The sequence below is a fragment of the Salvelinus fontinalis genome, chromosome 15 (genome assembly GCF_029448725.1).
Source record: "Salvelinus fontinalis isolate EN_2023a chromosome 15, ASM2944872v1, whole genome shotgun sequence".
NCBI classification, from domain to species: Eukaryota; Metazoa; Chordata; class Actinopteri; order Salmoniformes; family Salmonidae; genus Salvelinus; species Salvelinus fontinalis.
The window spans coordinates 26,077,958-26,097,571 of record NC_074679.1 but is presented as its reverse complement, the minus strand read 5'-3'; the positions used below and the strand labels follow the sequence as shown (position 1 = coordinate 26,097,571).

The 19,614-nt window shown below is 46.7% G+C and overlaps 1 protein-coding gene across 2 annotated transcripts in view; it reads right to left on the bottom strand.

Moving 5' to 3' along the window:
• Positions 1–19,614, bottom strand: part of LOC129811643 (signal-induced proliferation-associated 1-like protein 1) — a 79,173-nt gene that overhangs the window by 22,847 nt on the left and 36,712 nt on the right. For both annotated transcript variants that reach the window (XM_055863105.1, XM_055863106.1), the window contains exons 2-7: positions 6,488–8,087; positions 6,002–6,132; positions 4,785–4,973; positions 4,388–4,562; positions 2,650–2,753; positions 2,328–2,485 (exon numbers count right to left, since the gene is read on the bottom strand). In XM_055863105.1, the coding sequence (XP_055719080.1) occupies positions 2,328–2,485; positions 2,650–2,753; positions 4,388–4,562; positions 4,785–4,973; positions 6,002–6,132; positions 6,488–7,934 (2,204 nt within the window). In that variant the 5' untranslated portion in view covers positions 7,935–8,087. The remainder of the gene's footprint in view (positions 1–2,327; positions 2,486–2,649; positions 2,754–4,387; positions 4,563–4,784; positions 4,974–6,001; positions 6,133–6,487; positions 8,088–19,614) is intronic.

The following is a 19,614-nucleotide window of genomic DNA, read 5'->3' as shown; positions in this document are numbered from 1 at the left end:
CTTCCTAAAGGAGGGTGTGAGTCTTCCTAAAGGAGGGCGTGAGTCTTCCTGAGGGAGGGTGTGAGTCTTCCTATAGGCAAGGCTCTCCTTAGATCTACTATTCTTCCCAGTCAACTACCATTGTTGCTCCACAATAGGACTCCTAAAGTTGAATTACTATTCATTAGTCATGAAGTAGACCTGGATTTGAAAAACTGTCTCATATCCATTGGTAACCACCTGATTTCCCATACACACACTGACAATACATCAGTCTTTGGCAGGCTACATGGCAGGTTTCTTTTCTACTCACATCACAATGAGACAAGTTAGCATGAAAGCTAACCTAGTTCTGATTCATACAACCCAACAATGGTTAGGTAAGGCTGAACAGCAGCACTATAGAAACCCACTGCAGGCCAGGCTCGGGTAGGCTGATGTCAGAGTCATGACAAGCCTCAGTCCATTAAACAGATAACATAACGATCGCATGTGACATTACAGCCCAAGCCTCGCTAAACCAGGCCGGCGTATATAAATATACATTCAGCACATCTGACAAGCCAGCTACCACTTAGACGGCCACTCTCAGCCAGCCCCAGATTACAGGGAAGAGGAGTGGAGCGGAGGAGGCTACTCCCTATTTTTCTGAACAAAGCTCTGATCGTTATGCAATAGGGCTGAGTTAATCTATCTGTGTTTGGACAGCAGTTGATAGCACAAGATTATCACTAGGCTGTACCACTAGGCTGTACCACTATCAATATTTAAAGCTACTGTATAGTCTGATCAATCAAAATGCAACCATAACGTAAGACAAAATAAATGATCCAATAAAAAAAGTAGATATATATTGAAATATGAGATAAATCACAGTAGGGCTGGTGTGTGTGTGTGTGTGTGTGTGTGTGTGTGTGTGTGTGTGTGTGTGTGTGTGTGTGTGTGTGTGTGTGTGTGTGTGTGTGTGTGTGTGTGTGTGTGTGTGTGTGTGTGTGTGTGTGTGTGTGTGTTTGTGAACATGCTGAAACCTCTCTGTCCACTGACCCCTCTTTTTCACACAGGTCATCAGCATCACACCTTAGATTCCCCCCCCCCCACACACACACCCCAGACCCACCTTTGTCTGCCGTAGTGCCTCTACTCACTCCTGACTTGGCTCGGCATTACAAAAAGAAGTATCCTTGAAGTGAATCCTCTCCTGTCTGTTTGGTCTGATCACACTACTGCAGGTACACACATCTTTCTCCAACTAATTATAGCTGCTCACGCTGCCGTCCAACCGTTGTTCTGTTGCTAGATCTTGTGCGTTTCTTACTCCTCTTTGAAATGGCATCCCAGGCTCCAAACCAATCAGGCTCCTAGCAAATCAGCTCTCTGGTGGCAGAACAGAACAGAGAGGGTTTGGAACTTGTAGTGTGTTCATTAGATTCATGGGATTGAGCCAGAGGCTGGAAGCTGAGAGCTGCTCTGGGTGGAGTGGAGTCTCCACTGCTTCAGGGTCCTGCTCTCCATTTCATCCACGAGGAAAACCAGGCAAACCAGCATGTCTCCCAGTCAGCCTCTTCTCCTCGACAACACTTGTTGGCTTCGAATCAAAAGATGTTCCCTTTAAAAAAGAATAACTTCAGCTGAGGAGGGCGTCCAATCTTTAGCAGGCAGCGCTGGGGGGGGGGGGGGGGGGCTGGAGAGGGGAGGGTTCAGAATAAATTAGCCCAACTTTGATGAGGTTTAAGCTCAGACCCAGAGCCAGTACAAGTGTTCCCGTGGAGGGTCTGTGAGCACTGAGGGACAGAGCTCTGCTCGGCTGCTCAAGAATCCTCTGATTCGCTCGTCCAGCAAGGGAATCCTTGATGTGCATGCCGCTAACTCCTTCGGATCGCTCCGACTCCATTGCTCCAAGGCAGTGTGGCAGGCAGGAGGGTTGAGTGAGTGCGTGAGTAAGTGTGTGTGCGTGTGTGGTAGGGGGGTGAGTGCTTGAGTGAGAATGCCACAGAGCTCCGCGATCACAGGGGGTAGGGAAAACAGTAGAGTAGGGGCCCATCCCATCAGCTAGTCAGCTGCAGGGGTGATCTCTCCTAGTCAACCATAATCAAACAAATGTATACACTGCCTACAGTACCCTGGCTACAGAGAGAGAGAGTGGAGAGGAGAGTAGGGCTAATAGTTACACAATACATTTGATCTGGGTTTGTACCATGCCTTCCAGTGGTTCTCTTCCTCTTTATGTTATCTACCTGCATGAGTTGTTCAGAACAACCACTGTTGTAGCACCAGGGGATTTCCAGGTTGCTTGTGACTGCCAGGTCCTCTAGTGGTCTGACCACGCTTTCACTGCGGTCTACACTCACCTGTAGCAGGTGTTGTCGGAGCAGGGGCTGTGTACGCGGACGATGATGAACACGTGTTGGAAGTGGGAGAAGATGGTCTTGGGGGTGAAGGGGAGGGCTCCCGGCTCCTGGAACACGATGGTGACGATGTCATTCCCAATGTGTCTCTTCCTCAGCAACTACAACACAGAATGAAGGAATCTCAATGACAACATCTCAATTAATATCCTATTCTTCTTGAATTAAACTTGATTAATAATTTAATCCATCTATGACATAACATGTTATCCAAATGCATGTCATTTTGATTTTCCTTATGTGATATCATAGAGCCCTTCCGTACCTGTTGTTTGTTGTTGGGTGTGTAGGGCAGCATTGTAGACACATGGAACATGATCTCATAGTCCCTGTAGGCCGTGTAAAGGGAGTGGGTTCCAGTGGAATCAGCTGGAGGAAGACATAGGAGCATCACAATGTAAGGCCCCATTTTACTGCTACTGCAACCCAACTCTGTCCTCCAGCAGCAACCTATCTGCTCAGTGCTTTAGGTACTAGGTCAGGGTTCCCCAACTCACGGCCTTTGTGCCGAATCTGGCCCACAGGTGATATTATTTGGCCTCCAAACTTTTCCAAGAAAAAACAAAGATTATTTATTTTATTTCATTGGGAGATAAAAGAATAAAAACACCAGCAAATCAGCTCCAAGTTATTTTAAATTTGGAAATCTGTTCCAAAGTATTCCAATGCATAATAGAGAGATGTATGTGATTGTATACAAATGTAAGCAAGGTTTGAAATGATTACGTTTTAGATAAATATTGTATCTGTTTGGGCTTCTTGCGGTCAATTTGCAGTCTACAAATTATTTAGAATTATGTTCCGGCCCCCTGACCATCCGCTTGAGAACAAATTGGCGCGCGGCTGAAATGAGTTGATGATCCTGGTACTAGACTGTCTCCCATTACATAGCACAAACAACAAGCCATGATAGCATAGACTGATCAATGTCTGCCCGGATAGTGTGATAGGAAAACAAAAACAAATAATCATAGTCATACAGATTGAGCCCTCTCAATACTATTGTTGCTTAAACAAAACGCCCTTTACATGTAACTATATTAAAGATATAGCACAGCTTCTTGTGCATTACTGCAGGCATTGTAAGGGGTGGACAATTATACCACAACCCTATCAGTCTACCATAACCCTAGGAGAAAAGTTTATTGTGATTCGGTTCTGGGTATCCAGATTACCCAGGCAGCCACCACAATCAAAATGTATGGACAAAATAGGAATGTTCATATTCATTGAGTTTATGGATAGAGGAAGTGACAAAAATAGCCAAATGTAATTAAGTGCATGATTGGGATGAGCTGCCATTTCCTGCTCTGCTCTCATGAGGAATATAAAAGATGTAGTGGAGTGTGTGGGCCAGCCATAGCGGACCTGATTTAGTCCTCAATACACCAGAGACAGAAGGAGGGAGGGAGGGAGGGAGGGAGGGAGGGAGGGAGGGAGGGAGGGAGGGAGGGAGAAAAGAGAGAGAGCTAGGGGTATGAGAAAGGGTTGGTCAGAGGAACAGGTATAATGGAGTGATAAGACAAGCAAGGGGAAATGAGGGGTTACAAGACAGGCTACATGAAGTAAACGGGATTGCACATAAAACATGTGAGAGGACAGGACAGGAAAGGCTCTCTAGATTACAGAGATTACCCCAAACCTGTAGCTGCTAACATGCAAGGCAGAGCACCACCTACAGCAGATATTAAGCAGATTCTACAGAAGGACTCATAATTCATGCTGTGAGGTCAGAGAGAGGGTCAGAGAGAGGGTCAGAGAGAGGGTCAGAGAGAGGATCAGAGAGAGGGTCAGAGAGAGGGTCAGAGAGAGGGTCAGAGAGGTTCCCACACAGGAGCCTGTCACACTGCATCCTTGGTCAAATAAAAATACCAATCACAGTTTTAAACACACTGTCTTTGCTGCGTGTGTGTGTGTGTGTGTGTGTGTGTGTGTGTGTGTGTGTGTGTGTGTGTGTGTGTGTGTGTGTGTGTGTGTGTGTGTGTGTGTGTGTGTGATCGTACTCTTGATGTCGAGCTGGGCGCGGTACTTGGTAAAGCCTTTGAGGCGGACTCTCTCCCCTAGCAGCTGTAGGAACTCTTCCAGGGCAGGGCCCGCCATTTCATTGTTGTACATCTCCTCCTCACTGCTCTGCCCTGCCCTGCAGTACATCACCCCCACCTTCACCTGGAAACTCAGCTAGAGAGGAGGATGGGGCGGTGGGGGGGAGAGAGATATAATGTTAACACATTTTTGCAGTGCAAAACTACAGAATATATGTTATAGTGCCAATAGTAGAGACAACCAAAGGTCTGCCATCTATGAAATATGATAACTGCCCCATTAACAACATACAGCTGTAGCATGACTCAGGGCTATTCAGGGAGTCTTTTTATGTCATGTGAGTGTGTATCCTCCTACCCCCTGTTCGTCCAGTTTCATCAGCTGTTCTGTGACCTTGGGTGTGTTGAGGGCCAGGCGGAGGCAGGGCACGTCCAGCTCTGGTAGCAGGTGCTCCAACACCTCCTTCAGGGGCAGCCCGCGGGTAGTGCCATGCTTAGAGGACGAGGGGACCACGTCCTCCAGAATAGACCCCCGGAGTGTGGTCAACTAGATGGAGGGATAAAAAGGAGGAGAGGAAGAGAGAGAAGTGTAAGAGGAGGAATGTGCCTCAGGAATCCCCAGTTCATGGAACTTTATTTTTAAGATGGAACAAAATTAACATGTCAGTTCTGCTTCCCAAACACCATAACATCTCCTGAGTTAGTTTATAACTATTTAGCTAAAAGAATCTGACATAAAGCAACAGAAAAGAACAAGGCTCAGTTATGAATCAAACTTTTGGCCTGGGGAAAGTAGGAAGTGGAGGGTGGAGTGGGGGTTGTTCAGCAAAGCATAATGTTTACACAGAGTATGCATTGTGTTCAGCATTGGCAGTGAACTCAATCACTCTGCTATTATATGCAGCTGGAACGGAGGGGAACTTTCTCTCCCACACCGGAGAGGACCCTAACAAACGTCCAGTGTTCCCCAAGTTTGGGGCCCTGGGGTCCCGGGATGTCTCACACAGAGCTGGAGGGTCTAATCACACACACCTGTCCACCATCCAACCGGGAGAAAACCCCAAGACAAGCATCTCTGAACACTCCAAGGCAGGTGTCTGAAATCTATAGCTGGGAAGGAAATGGTGCTGTTTCGCAGTCCCTCCATAACCAAAAGCATGACCTTCCAACTAAAAGTGGCCATGATTTTCCAGTGAAATGTAAAAGAAGGGTTCTCTATAGTGGTTTGGGGTTGTGTAGCATTGACAGGTCGTGGAGATGTGTGGAGGATGAGAGCGTTTCCTATAGTTTCTATACACAGAGCTGATCCGAGAGGACAGCTGATGGCCCTCTGAGCTTCTTACATAATGTGAACCTACCAGGCAGACAGAGATAGGGGAGAGGGACTGATCTACAGAAAAACAAATCTACAGACAATCAATGTGACATGATTTTAAAACAACAGAAATCTCTATCTATCTAGCGGGAGTCATTAACATGAGTTTGACACCCCTATACTAAGAGAATCTTTGATCACGTAATAAGTGACATGATCTAGGGAGAGCGGTTGTAATGTCAGAAGGCTAGCTGTCTGACCTCTGAGGTTCTGAAGATGACCCGGTAGTTGTACTGCTGGCCGTGCTCTTTGTGCTCCTCCTGTTTCTCCCTGCGCAGACTCACAGCCACCGGACCCAGAGCCTCATCCATTCCAAAGTAGTTCCAGTGTTCTGAGGGAGAGAGAGAGGGAGAGCGAGCGAGAGGGAGGGAGAGATAGAGGGAGGGAAGGAGGGAGAGTGACAGAGAGATAGAACAGAGGGAGTGCGAGCGAGAGAGAGAGAGAGAGAGAGAGAGAGAGAGAGAGGGGATAGGGAGAAAGGGAAGTAAAGTGAAATAAAATAACCTTTCCAACTATGTAGAAACATACACTTGAATTTGGTAACTGTATTAAACGATGGGCTGTGTAAGACTGTTTGTTTATATTTTACATTCTAGTGTTATAGTTCTTCATGTACTGTATAAAGTGAATAAGTTTCATTGTGTATGTTCTGCATCGTGTATGTTCTGCATCGTGTATGTTCTCACCTCTAAGGTAGAAGAACTTCCTGTAGTAGTAGGCTCCCAGGTCCACGTGTTCTACGATGTAGTGTTTGCCCCGATCACTGAGGGCACTGGGGTTGTCCTTGGGCCCCTCCAGCACTGCCACCCCAGCGTTAGTGCAGTGGGAGCTGAGGGACGACTCAAACAGGCTGTTCTCGCCTCCCATGGTCCCTGAACCCCCACTCCCTTGTCTGGGGGGACCGCTCCCTGCCCTGCGCCTGCAGGTGGCCCCAATCTCGTTGCAGAAACAGGGGCAGTTGAGGAGCAGTTCATTGCTCTGCTCATCCCCGCAGTCCATGCTGGGGCTGTCCCTGGCCCCGGTGCTGAGCTCCTCCTGACTGCCAGTGGGGGAGCTATAGGCCATGCTCTGGGTGGAGGACATGGTGGAGGTGGTGGAGGCTGCAGCCGCAGCAGACGCCCCCGTGGTGGTGTTCTTCCTCTTCACTGCCGCCGTCTGCCTGCTCTGGATCACCTTTTTCAGGTCAAACATCATGCTCTGCACGTCGTAGTGGGAGAAGCCCCTCTGGCAGACCCAGGGCTTGAGGGGGGTGACCCCATCGTCTGAACGGCCGTCCTCAGCATCAGACCCGGCTCGGGGCGAGTCAGATTCCCCCCGCACGCTGCGTAGTTTACGGAATATAGACTCGCCCCCTATCTCAGACTTGGAGCGTCTCTTTGGGGGCTTCTCTCTCTCCTTGACTCTGCTGGATGCCTGGCTCTCACTAGTCTCCTCATGTAGTTCTATTGAGGCCTGCTTGAGTCCAGCAGTCAGCAGATCCTCTAGTCTGTCTGGCGCGGGGCTGCGCTGGTCAGGCTTCACTCCCTGGTAGCCCTTCAGCATCTCAAAGAAACTCTCCCCTGACGCCCCGTGCTGGTCTATAGAGGAGGTACTGCCATACTCTCTGTGTAGAGGGGACCACTTGGCCCCTGAGGGGCCCAAGTCCTCCCCACTGTCCCCCCCACCGTCCAGCTCACTGATGGTGATGTCACTGTTGCTGCGCTGGCGGATGCGGCCGGTGTTCCTGTGGGATGGGACTCTGTAGTCTCCCGGGGACAGGTAGTGGCTGTCTGGGCTGTAGCTGGCCCCCTGGGTTTTACTCTTCAGTGTGTTCTGGATGTTGCGGAGCATGGAGGAGTCCTGGGGGCTCATCAGGTGACCTAGTTTCAGGTGGCTCTGCCCCCCTCCGGCCAGGCCTGGGGAGTCTGGCTCCATGGTAACTTGCCACAGAGCTCCCAAGTCCTTCCTCGGGGGCCATTCGGCAACCCGTGCCCGCACCCCCATTTTGGGCACACCCGGGCCCCCTTGAAGGTGGGCGCTGTCTGTACGTGCCCCTCCGTTGGCCAGGCGAAGGTGGCGGGTGTAGAACTCGTCAGAGGCAGGGATAGAGCCCCCGACGATGCGCTCCATGGGTGGGCGCTTCAGACTGGTCATGGTGCCAAGGCCAGGGCTGGTCACCAGGGCACTCAGCAGCAGGGCATGGCTAGGCTGACTGTGGAGCTGGTTGCTCAATGCTCAGGCTTCCATACTGACCCTACAGCTCTGTCTGTCTGCTAATCCACTGGGTGCTCATCTTGCTCCAACTGGCTACAACCGTGAAATAAACAGAGTTTTTGTATTAGAACGTACTGTAAACTTAACAATTGCACAATAATTGCACATATTTCATATTGACACCAACTTTCTCTAACTAGGCGAAGAGAGGAAACAGTTGGGGAATGTACAGTAAGCTGACTGACTGGTGTTGAATAATACAAACATATAGATCTGGTCTGGATAGGTAAACAATTCCACAGTGACACAGGATCCCTGCCTGCTAATTGCCTGCTGTGTACAGTGCTCTGTTACTGATGTGGCCTCCGCCATCCTCCTAGGTTTTGTAACAGGCTAGCAGGCAGCACAGTGGAAAGTACTGGACTGAGTCTTATTACCTACTCTCTCTTTGGGCCTTGAGGTAAGCAAGCTAATGTTCTCCAAGTTTAATCATCTGACTGTGTGGGAGTATGAAAATGGCTGCAGAACAAAAAATGTATCTGGAAGCATTTGTAAAAAAAAAAATAAAAAAAACATTTTTTTACATTTCAGGGTTTTCCAGATGTGCTTTCTCATGACATGTCCGGGGGGACAGAGTCAGTCGGCTAGCTGCTTTCAGAAACTCCAGGACAGCATTACAAATGTGCCGACATTTCTATTAGGATTGAAAGGGATATCTGGATTTCACAAACCTGCCTGCAGAGTCATATTTGGATGTGATTTTTCCCTGACGGCTTTCTGACTCAGTTAGAAGTTGCTGACATGTTCAATTCCAGATAACGGCTCTAACCTTTTCAAACCAATTTCAGCATAAACATCTGGGGTGGAACATGAAAGTTCAGCCAAATCCAAAAAGTTGTAATTATTTTCTCCAACCTAAGCAAAATGATGCCTTAAACCTCATCATCAAATTTTTCAAATTAATTCCCAAAGTAGATTATTAGGTCATTCAATAAACCAATAGAAACATACTTATGTAATTACTTATACGGTGTTACAAAAATCATGAGGTTTCGAATCTATCAAAAAAATGTGTCCAGAGTACAGTATCTGATCGACATAAGTCTGTTCAGCTGGAGGCAGGGCTCTCAATTCCCCCTCTCTGTCACTGACGCGGACTACTGATCCCTATAAAGTCCCTTCACATGCTGTGGACAGCAGACTCACCAAATCAAAATGCTGAGATACAGTATACTGGATTAAACACCTCGAGCCCACATCAAAAAAGGCCCTTTGAAAGGCGGCAGCAGAGAACTCAGTGATGTTCCTCCCTGGCAGATTGAGCCAATTTGGCAGCGAGAAACTGGGAGAGATTAAGGTTCCTCTCAGTCAGTCCTGCAGCACACAAGCTGTGATTACATTAGCCATTGGATGTCAATGCTGTGATGGGCTTTATCCATGCCAGGCACATTCACACAAGGAAAACATCTGTGTCAACTTTACACATACACAGACAGTCAAAAATTCTGGGAAAATGGACATTGATCTGAACGTTAATTGATTTACCTGATGAGACACCAAAAATATAAACACATTCTCTAAGCATGTTATATCCTTAATGTGTGTCGAAAATTATTACAAGCTGACGGAAAATCAAAGGCAGTACAAACAAATGCTTCTGCCACCAAAAACACAAAAAATGTATACATTTTCTATCCAAACAACTGGTTCATATTACCCAGGAGCCATCAGCGCTGCTACTGTAAGCCAGTGACCCCAGGGAGATGGGTCAAACGGTCACTCTGAAAAGAGCACAATTTGCACACTGCACCCAATATAATATTGTGAACAAAATACATTAGGAACCAAAACAAAACAAGACTACATTGCAATTGGAAAATATTCAGACCCCTTGACTTTTTCCATAATTTGTTACATTACAGCCTTTTCCTCATAAATCTACACACAATACCCCATCATGACAAAGCAAAAACAGTTTGTAAGAAATGTTTGCAAATGTATTAAAGTAAAAAAGTATTCAGACCCTTTGCTATTAGACTTTAAATTGAGCTCAGGTGCATCCTGTTTCCATTGATCATCATTGAGATGTTTCTACAACTTGATTGGAGTCCACCTGTGGTAAATTCATTTGTAAATGATTTGGAAAGACACACCTGTCTATATAAGGTCCCACGGTTGACAATGCATGTCAGAGCAAAAACCAAGCCATGAGGTCGAAGGAATTGTCCGTAGAGCTCCGAGGAAGGATTGTGTTGAGGCACAGATCTGGGGAAATGTAGAAAAACATTTTGGCAGCATTGAGGGTCCCTAAGAACACAGTGGCCTCCCTTATTCTTAAATGGAAGAAGTTGGAACCACCAAGACTCTTCCTAGGTGGAGAAGGGCCTTGGTCAGGGAGGTGACCAAGAACTCAGAGCTCCAGAGTTCCCCTGTGGAGATTGGAGAACCTTCCAGAAGGACAACGATCTCTGCAGCTCTCCACCAATCAGGCCTTTATGGTAGAGTGGCCAGATGGATGCCACTCCTCAGTAAAAGGCACATGACAGCCCGCTTGGAGTTTGCCAAAAGGCACCTAAAGACTCTCAGACCATGACAAACAAGATTCTCTGGTCTGATGAAACCAAGATTGAACTCTTTGGCCTGAATGCCAAGCGTCACGTCTGGAGGAAACCTGGCACCATCCCTACGGTGAAGCATGGTGGTGGCAGTATCATGCTGTGGGGATGTTTTTCAGCGACATGGACTGGGAGACTAGTCAGGATCAAGGTAAAGATGAACGGAGCAAAGTACAGACAGATCCTTAATGAAAATCTGCTCCAGAGCGCTCAGGACCTCAGACTGGGGTGAAGGTTCACCTTCCAATAAGACAATGACCGTAAGCACACAGCCAAGACAACGCAGGAGTGGCTTTGGGACAAGTCTCTGAATGTCCTTGAGTGGCCCAGCCAGAGCCTGGACTTGAACCCGATCGAACATCTCTGGAGAGACCTGAAAATAGCTGTACAGCAACGATCCCCATCCAACCTGACAGAGCTTGAGAGGATCTGCAGAGAAGAATGAGACAAACTCCCCAAACACAGGTGTGCCAAGCTTGTGGCATCATAGCCAAGAAGACTCAAGGCTGTAAACACTTCCAAAGGTTCTTCAACAAAGTACTGAGTAAAGGGTCTGAATACGTATGTACATGTGATATTTCAGTTGTAATTTTGTTTATACATTTGCAAAAATGTCTAAAAACCTGTTTTTGCTTTGTCATCATGGGGTGTTGTGTGTAGATTGATGAGGGGGGGAAACAATTGAATCCATTTTTGAATAAAGTTGTAACGTAACAAAATGTGGAAAAAGTCAAGGGGTCTGAATACTTTCAGAATGCACTGTATACTCATACTACAGTTTCCACAGGGTACATAGCGCTCCAGGCTGAGCATCCCCGTTGAGCTGATAAGCACATTGAGTTGAAAAGAGGGAGTTTTTGACAACAAAAAAACTCCTGAATCTGCGCATATTATGCACCCTCCTGATGTGCCCCAAATCTAGTAGTCTAAGTAGCATAAAGCTTGCAGCCAGATTAAGAGAATTAATTCCCATTAAAAAAAAAAAAACTGGATTCCCTCACATGAATACTGCTCAGACAGATACAGACTCACTCTATTTCAGGCTCTATGTCTATATTTTAAAATACACTGTAATTGGCTCCTGCAGCAGACAGTTTACAAAAAATATCAAAAGTAGCATCTTAATCCATCATTATTCCACATCACTGTCACAATTGACTGTTAGAAGTCATATTATAAATTATGAAATCCAACCTCCAAATGAATAGTGTAATGGAGCCTGCGGTTGGTCGTGCTCACAGTACATGACCTCATCACCTGGCCAGGCCGGGCTCTGCGGATAGTGTTCTTCTCTAATGGATGGTATTTCGCTGTGGCACGGGAAACCTTGTCCTGTTTGCACTCCGCATTTCAATCACTGCAGCTTTGGGCCCGCTGCCTGCCTGGTTGGCTGCTGCAGCACAGAGCAGTGTCCACAGGGACATATTAACAGAACCACAACACACACAGCCACCGCAGCCGAAACACAGCCACAGGCCTAAATCTGGCTGCTGACAGACATTTGGAGGGCCCGAATTCATGGGGCTGTCAGATTAGACTGGGCGGGGTGGAGGGGAGAGGTGAATGAAGCTTCTGACTGACACTTCCCACCCCCACCCCATACAGTAGTCCCTTCTCCCTATCAGTTGTCTATTTTAGCAGGTCTGTGGGACATGTCGAGGCATCGTGAGTCTGTCCACGAAGTGAGGTTAACTTCCTGTAATTGGGGCTCTGACTTCCCAGCCTCTCCAATGGGCCTGAGGACAGATGAGTATTATGCTGCACCACTCAAGACAGAGAGACAGCGGTGATGTCATCATTAAGACTGGATGGGCCAGCCAGGACACAAAGCCCTGTGTGCTGCTAGAGTAATATAGCCTTACTTTTCCGAACTTTTGTCTCGGATCTTGGTCGGGTCTGATATAATTACCACGGGTGTTGGGTATGTGATATTAAAACTGATTTACCGACTGGACCCGATTGGACCTGTCCTCTGTTCATGTAGTGTTTGTGTGGTGAGAACTGCTCAAGCTTGTAATCTGTGTCAGACACTTGCAACTCAAAATTTGGCCAATATCGCTTGTTTATTGATAGCGATGGCAGCACCCAGTCGGAGGTTTCTTTCACTATATTTCTACTCTCGGATCCGAACAGGTCTCTAGGATCCGAACAGGTCTCTAGGATCCGAACAGGTCTCTCGGATCCGAACAGGTCTCTCGGATCCGAACAGGTCTCTCGGATCCGAACAGGTCTCTAGGATCCGAACAGGTCTCTCGGATCCGAACAGGTCTCTCGGATCCGAACAGGTCTCTCGGATCCGAACAGGTCCCTCGAATCCGAACAGGTCCCTAGGATCCGAACAGGTCTCTAGGATCCGAACAGGTCTCTAGGATCCGAACAGGTCTCTAGGATCCGAACAGGTCTCTCGGATCCGAACAGGTCTCTAGGATCCGAACAGGTCTCTAGGATCCGAACAGGTCTCTCGGATCCGAACAGGTCTCTCGGATCCGAACAGGTCTCTAGGATCCGAACAGGTCCCTCGAATCCGAACAGGCCTCTAGGATCCGAACAGGTCTCTCGGATCCGAACAGGTCCCTCGGATCTGAACCAGCACGGGTCTGTTTGTTTTTTTTTCTCCACGGAACGAGTCTGACTGTCCTCGGGTCCATTCGGAACGGGTCTCTGTAAATCAGGGCCACACAGAGTAATTCTTGGTAGTCTTACACAAATCTACTTTGAAACAAAGGTATATATCTCACACACATGGTTATGGCATTAAAAAAAATAGTTGTATTCCATTTTGAGTTTGCATCCCAATATTACACTTGATATACATCACAGAAAACTGAAATATAACAAAACCGTTTGACATTGAAACATCCTTGTCGTAAAAATATATATATATATCATTTAAATTCTGAAAAATGTTTATAACATTCCACCCATGAGGCCAAAGAGGTCATTAACTGCGGGAAAGAGCTACATGTACAGTATTTACAATTGGCTCATTCATCCCCCTCCTCTCCCCTGTAACTATTCCCCAGGTCGTTGCTGCAAATGAGAACGTGTTCTCAGTCAACTTACCTGGTAAAATAACGGTAAAATAAATAAATAAATAAATAAATATCGGGTCGGGTGGGAAAGCCATGGATCCATTTCCCATTGGTCCAAAAAGTTGACGTTGAAGACCGCTATTTCTCGCTACTGTGTTATGAAGCACATACACAGACAGACCCAGTTACCAAGCACATTAACCATATTTAACTATATTTGGTGATCAACAAATGTATTTTGACACTATAACACTTGCAGAGCTGGTGAATGGGAGTTTGACTCAGAGTTTTCTGGGCGTTAAAGAGGTCTCTAACGCACAGATACTGGGTCACCAACCACACAACATCAAAGCCACTGCCGAGGACACATAGCACTGAGATGGGGAATGGATTATAAAAAGCACCTTTTTTTTAAGCTATTCTAAAAGCTTCCGGTAACAACTAACACACTCACAGAGAAAAAACTGCAGTAGAAAGTAAAACAAGCTTGGTAATTTCCTTGTGATTTCCTTGTGAGGGCACATTCTGTAGAAGTTACCAAGGCAACTCACAGCCAGGGCTCACTGATGCCAGCTTAAAATGATGAGAGGCACACTCCTGTTGGTCAGCCTGAGCACCATGGAGGCCAAGCTACGCCCTATGAGAGAACCAACAACATATCTGGGAATGTCCAGGAGACCTCTAGTTGTTTCCCAGTGCCCTGCTCAGCTGGCACAAAGTTCCCTCTGTCCCGTGGAAGCTTGGGATTCCTCTCCAGCACAGAGAAGCCCTTGATAAGAGGCTGGTCCTGACTGTGTAGGGCCCACTAAGAAGACCTAATGAATGTCAGAGACAGAGAGAGACAGATAGAGACAGAGAGAGGTTAGGGGAGAGAGAGAAAGAGAGGTTAGGGGAGAGAGAGAAAGAGAGGTTAGGGGAGAGAGAGAGAGATTAGGGGAGAGAGAGAGGTTAGGGGAGAGAGAGAGAGGTTAGGGGAGATAGAGAGATTAGGAGAGAGACAGAGAGAGAGATAGGTTAGGGGAGAGAGAGAGGAGAGAGAGGTTAGGGGAGAGAGAGAGGGAAGAAGGGAGGGAGAGAGAGGTTAGGGGAGAGAGGGAGAGGGGTTAGGAGAGAGAGGGAGAGAGGTTAGGGCAGAGAGGGAGAGAGGGAGAGGGGTTAGGGGAGAGAGGGGGAGAGGTTAGGGGAGAGTGAGAGAGGTTAGGGGAGAGCGGGAGAGAGGTTTGGGGAGAGAGGTTAGGGGAGCGATGGAGAGAGGTTAGGGGAGAGAGAGAGAGGTTAGGGGAGAGAGGTTAGGGGAGAGAGGGAGAGTGGTTAGGGGTAGGGAGATTAGGGGAGAGAGGGAGAGAGGTTAGGGAGAGAGGGAAAGGGAGAGGTTAGGGGAGAGAGGGAGAGTGATTAGGGGAGAGAGGGAGAGAGAGAGAGGTTAGGGGAAAGGTTAGGGGAGAGAGGCAGAGAGAGAGGAAGAGGGGTTAGGAGAGAGAGGGAGAGAGAGAGGAAGAGGGGTTAGGGGAGAGAGAGAGAGAGGTTAGGGGAGAGACAGAGAGAGAGAAGGAGGGGTTAGGGGAGGGAGAGATAGAGAGCAGGGAGAGACAGAGAGAGAGAGAAGGAGGGGTTAGGGGAGGGAGAGATAGAGAGAAGGAGGGCTTAGGGGAGGGAGAGATAGAGAGCGGGGAGAGACAGAGAGAGAGAAGGAGGGGTTAGGGGAGGGAGAGATAGAGAGCGGGGAGAGACAGAGAAAGAGGGAGAAAAGGGGGTGGGTAAGGGAGGGAGAGATAGAGAGGGGATAGATAGATAGAGTGTACAAAACATTAGGAACACACCCCCTTTGCCCTCAGAACAGCTTCAATTTATCGGGGCATGGACTCTACAAGGTGTTCAAAGCATTCCACAGGGATGCTGGCCCGTTTCGACTCCAATGCTTCCCACAGTTGTGTCAAGTTGGCTGGATGTCCTTTGGGTGGTGGACCATTCTTGATACACACAAGAAACTGTTGAGCGTTAAAAACGCAGCAGAGTGGCAGTTCTTGAAACATTAACCGGTGTGCCTGGCACCTACTACCATACCAGTTCAAAGGCACTGAAATATTTTGTCTTGCTCATTCACTCTCTGAATCGGCACACATACACAATCCCTGTCTCAATTGTCTCAAGGCTTAAACATCTGTCTTTAACCTGTCTCCTCCCCTTCATCTACACTGATTGAAGTGGATTTAAGAAGTGACATCAATAAGGGATCATCGCTTTCAGATGTTCCTAATGTTTTGTGCACTCAGAGTATAGTCTCTCCCACACAAGGCTTACTTCTCTTCCTAGAATGGTAGGAGTTGTGTAGAAAAACAAGAGGTGAGGCCCACAAACATAGCAGAGGCACAGGAAGAGACGAGGCAGTAGAGGCACATATACTGTACACAACCCTCCTCCTCCCTCACTCTGTTCGGCTGGCAGCAAACCAAGTAGCAACCTTTCTGTTGGAGCAAACCGAGAATCTGACAGCTCCTGAGAAAAACACACATGCCTCGCGGAAGCTATGATAACGATACACCCGCACAAACTGCAGGCGGACGGGCTGGAATTTCACAAATGTCATCAATGTAGGAAGAGATGAGTGTGTGAGAGATAAAGGCAAGTCCAGACAGAGTTAGAGTGGATAATAAAAGGTGGAGACTGTCCGAACCAGACAACCTGTTCAAAATTACAAAGAAAACAGCCACATACCCAAAGTTCCCCGAAACTGTCATAATCATCCCCTTTGGTGTCCCAATCAGCGCCAATTATATCAGCTTTGATCATGGGAATACTTTTCTCACATGACTTAGCACACCACAATAAACAATAATTGGAGTGATGACATGCTCTACTGACCACACAGACATACAATATGCATGGCGTGTTAACACTTCAAAGCAGCGCTGTGGCTACTAGCTCCTACACAGCTCACCACCACTACCACCACCACGGTGTTGCATGCCCTGGTCCAGCCCTTCAGCGGATGCAAACCTCAGTTCAGTGAGCATAGCTAACCACTGACAAAGTGTGATTAACTGAACCCTACAGAAGGATACAGATCTGGAGGCCCGCCAAACGAAGACACTGACAGAATCTCTGCTGGGGCCTTCTCTCTCTCTCCTCCTCCTGTCCTAGGATTTTACTCAACCACAGTCAATTGTTTTGTGTTGGGGAAAGCAGTGATAAAGGGTGGGTGGCACCACTATCCAAATTGCATTTAATCGAGTAGTATCTGTTTCAAACAAAAGTGGTGTGTTTATAGGTGGGTTGGAGGTTTGGCACGAAGTTGTGTAATTTTGTCGAGGGTCATAAAAACTTCTGAGATCTCCTGTCTGACAAAGCTTATACAATCAATTATTTCTCATGGTGGCATTCTGTGTATATAAAAAATCATTCATGTTCGGCTTAATAATTCTCTAGATTAATACCATTTACAGTTGTAGTCGGAAGTTTACATACACTTAGGTTGGTCATTAAAGTCATTAAAACTTGTTTTCAACCACTCCACAAATTTCTTGTTAACAAACTATAGATTTGGCAAGTCGGTTAAGACATATACTTTGTGCATAACACAAGTATGTTTACAACAACTGTTTAGAGACAAATTATTTCACTTATAATTTACTGTATCACAATTCCAGTGTGTCAGAAGTTTACATGCACTAAGTTGACTGTGCCTTTAAACAGCTTGGAATATTCCAGAAAGTGATGGCATGGCTTTAAAAGCTTCTGATACGCTAATTGACATAATTTGAGTCAATTGGAGGTGCAGCTGTGGATGTATTTCAAGGCGTACCTTCAAACTCAGTGCCTCTTTGCTTGACATCATGGAAAATCAAAAGAAATCAGCCAAGACCTCAGAAAAAAAAGTGTTCATCCTTGGGAGAAATTTCCAAACGCCTGAAGTTACCACGTTCATCTGTACAAACAATAATTTGCAAGGATAAACACCATGGGACCACGCAGCCGCCGGACCACGCAGCCGTCATACCACTCAGGAATGAATGCGTTCTGTCTCCTAGAGATGAATGTACTTTGGTGCGAAAAGTGCAAATCAATCCCAGAACAACAGCAAAGGACCTTGTGAAGATGCTGGAGGAAACAGGTACAAAAGTATCTATATCCACAGTAAAACGAGTCCTATATCGACATAACCTGAAAGGCCGCTCAGCAAGGAAGAAGCCACTGCTCCAAAACAGCCATAAAACAGCCAGACTATGGTTTGCAACTGCACATGGGGACAAAGATCGCACTTTTTGGAGAAATGTCCTATGGTCTGATGAAACTAAAATAGAACTGTTTGGCCATAATGACCATCATTATGTTTGGAGGAAAAAAGGGGGAAGCTTGCAAGCCGAAGAACACCATCCCAACCGTGAAGCACGGGGGTGGCAGCATCATGTTGTGGGGGTGCTTTGCTGCAGGAGGGACTGGTGCACTTCACAAAATAGATGGCATCATGAAGCAGGATATTTATGTGGATATATTGAAGCAACATCTGAAGACATCAGTCAGGAAGTTAAAGCTGGTCGCAAATGGGTCTTCCAAATGGACAATGACCCCAAGCATACTTACAAAGTTGTGGCAAAATGGCTTAAGGACAACAAAGTCAAGGTATTGGAGTGGCCATCACAAAGCCCTGACCTCAGTCCTATAGAAAATTTGTGCGCAGAACTGAAAAAGCGTGTGCAAGCAAGGAGGCCTACGAACCTGACTCAGTTACACCAGCTCTATCAGGAGGAATGGGCCAAAATTCACCCAAATTATTGTGGGAAGTTTGTGGAAGGCTACCCGAAACGTTTGACCCAAGTCAAACAATTTAAAGGCAATGCTACCAAATACTAATTGAGTGTTGAAATAAATCATTCTCTCTACTATTATTCTGACATTTCACATTCTTAAAATCAAGTGGTGATCCTAACTGACCTAAGACAGGGAATTTTTATTAGGATTAAATGTCAGGAATTGTGAAAAACTGAGTTTAAATGTATTTGGCTAAGGTGTATGTAAACTTCCAACTTCAACTGTATTTACAAGTTCTATTTGTGTTTAAGTGGGTGCAGATGAGATGAGGTGGTAAAACTGGTCATATGTAATAGTGTCAGCTTGACCCATTTTACAGAGAGGCTCAGACTTCTGAGGTCGTCAACTTTCCCCAGCTAGCTCTGTGGTATCAAGAGCAGTGAAGAGGAAGCAGAGACAGCATTGGTGCCTGAAAAGGAATGTGAAACATTCTAATGAGGTGCCTGGCTGCCTCTGCTCCTGGCTATAGAGCGGCAGCAGTCAGTCAGTCAGTCAGTCAGTCAGTCTGAGTCTGCTCTAGGCTGCACTTTCCCTCTCCTTGCCCTCACTGCTGCCTGTCTCTAAACTACCACTTACATCTTTCTCCCAACTCACCTCTCCTCTCCGCACTTCTCAACCAGCAGGGCTTTCATTCCATTAGAAAGACAAGATGCAAGGCAAGACAGGATGACAGAGGCTAGATGCTGCGAGTCACTTCTTGGTACACACACACCACAGTAGTACAACATGTGAATGGGTCTTATTGATGAGCGGGCTCAGCAGTCAGCTGTATGACTGATACTTCCTAACTTCAGTGGCCTTGATGGCTGCTACAAAGCTAGCACACTTTAACCCTCTAGACTGTCAAATCCCTGTCTAAGCCGGGGAGGGGATTCTAAGCTAACATATGGAATTGTTTTAAGATGCTCATAACAAGGATTATTTAGCTATTTGAGTTTGAATTTTAAGACCCCTTGAGGTATCAAAAAAATATACAATACATAACAATTATTGGATGGAACATTACATTTGGCATTACTGATATTAGCCAGTAGAAACACATTGAATAACAGATTCACTACATGGAGCAACAGATAGTCCCCCCAAAAATCTAAAGGAACGTTGTTCTGAAGTGTTTGTCCTATATCTGAGAGATATAAGAAAGATCAGGACACAATTGTTTTT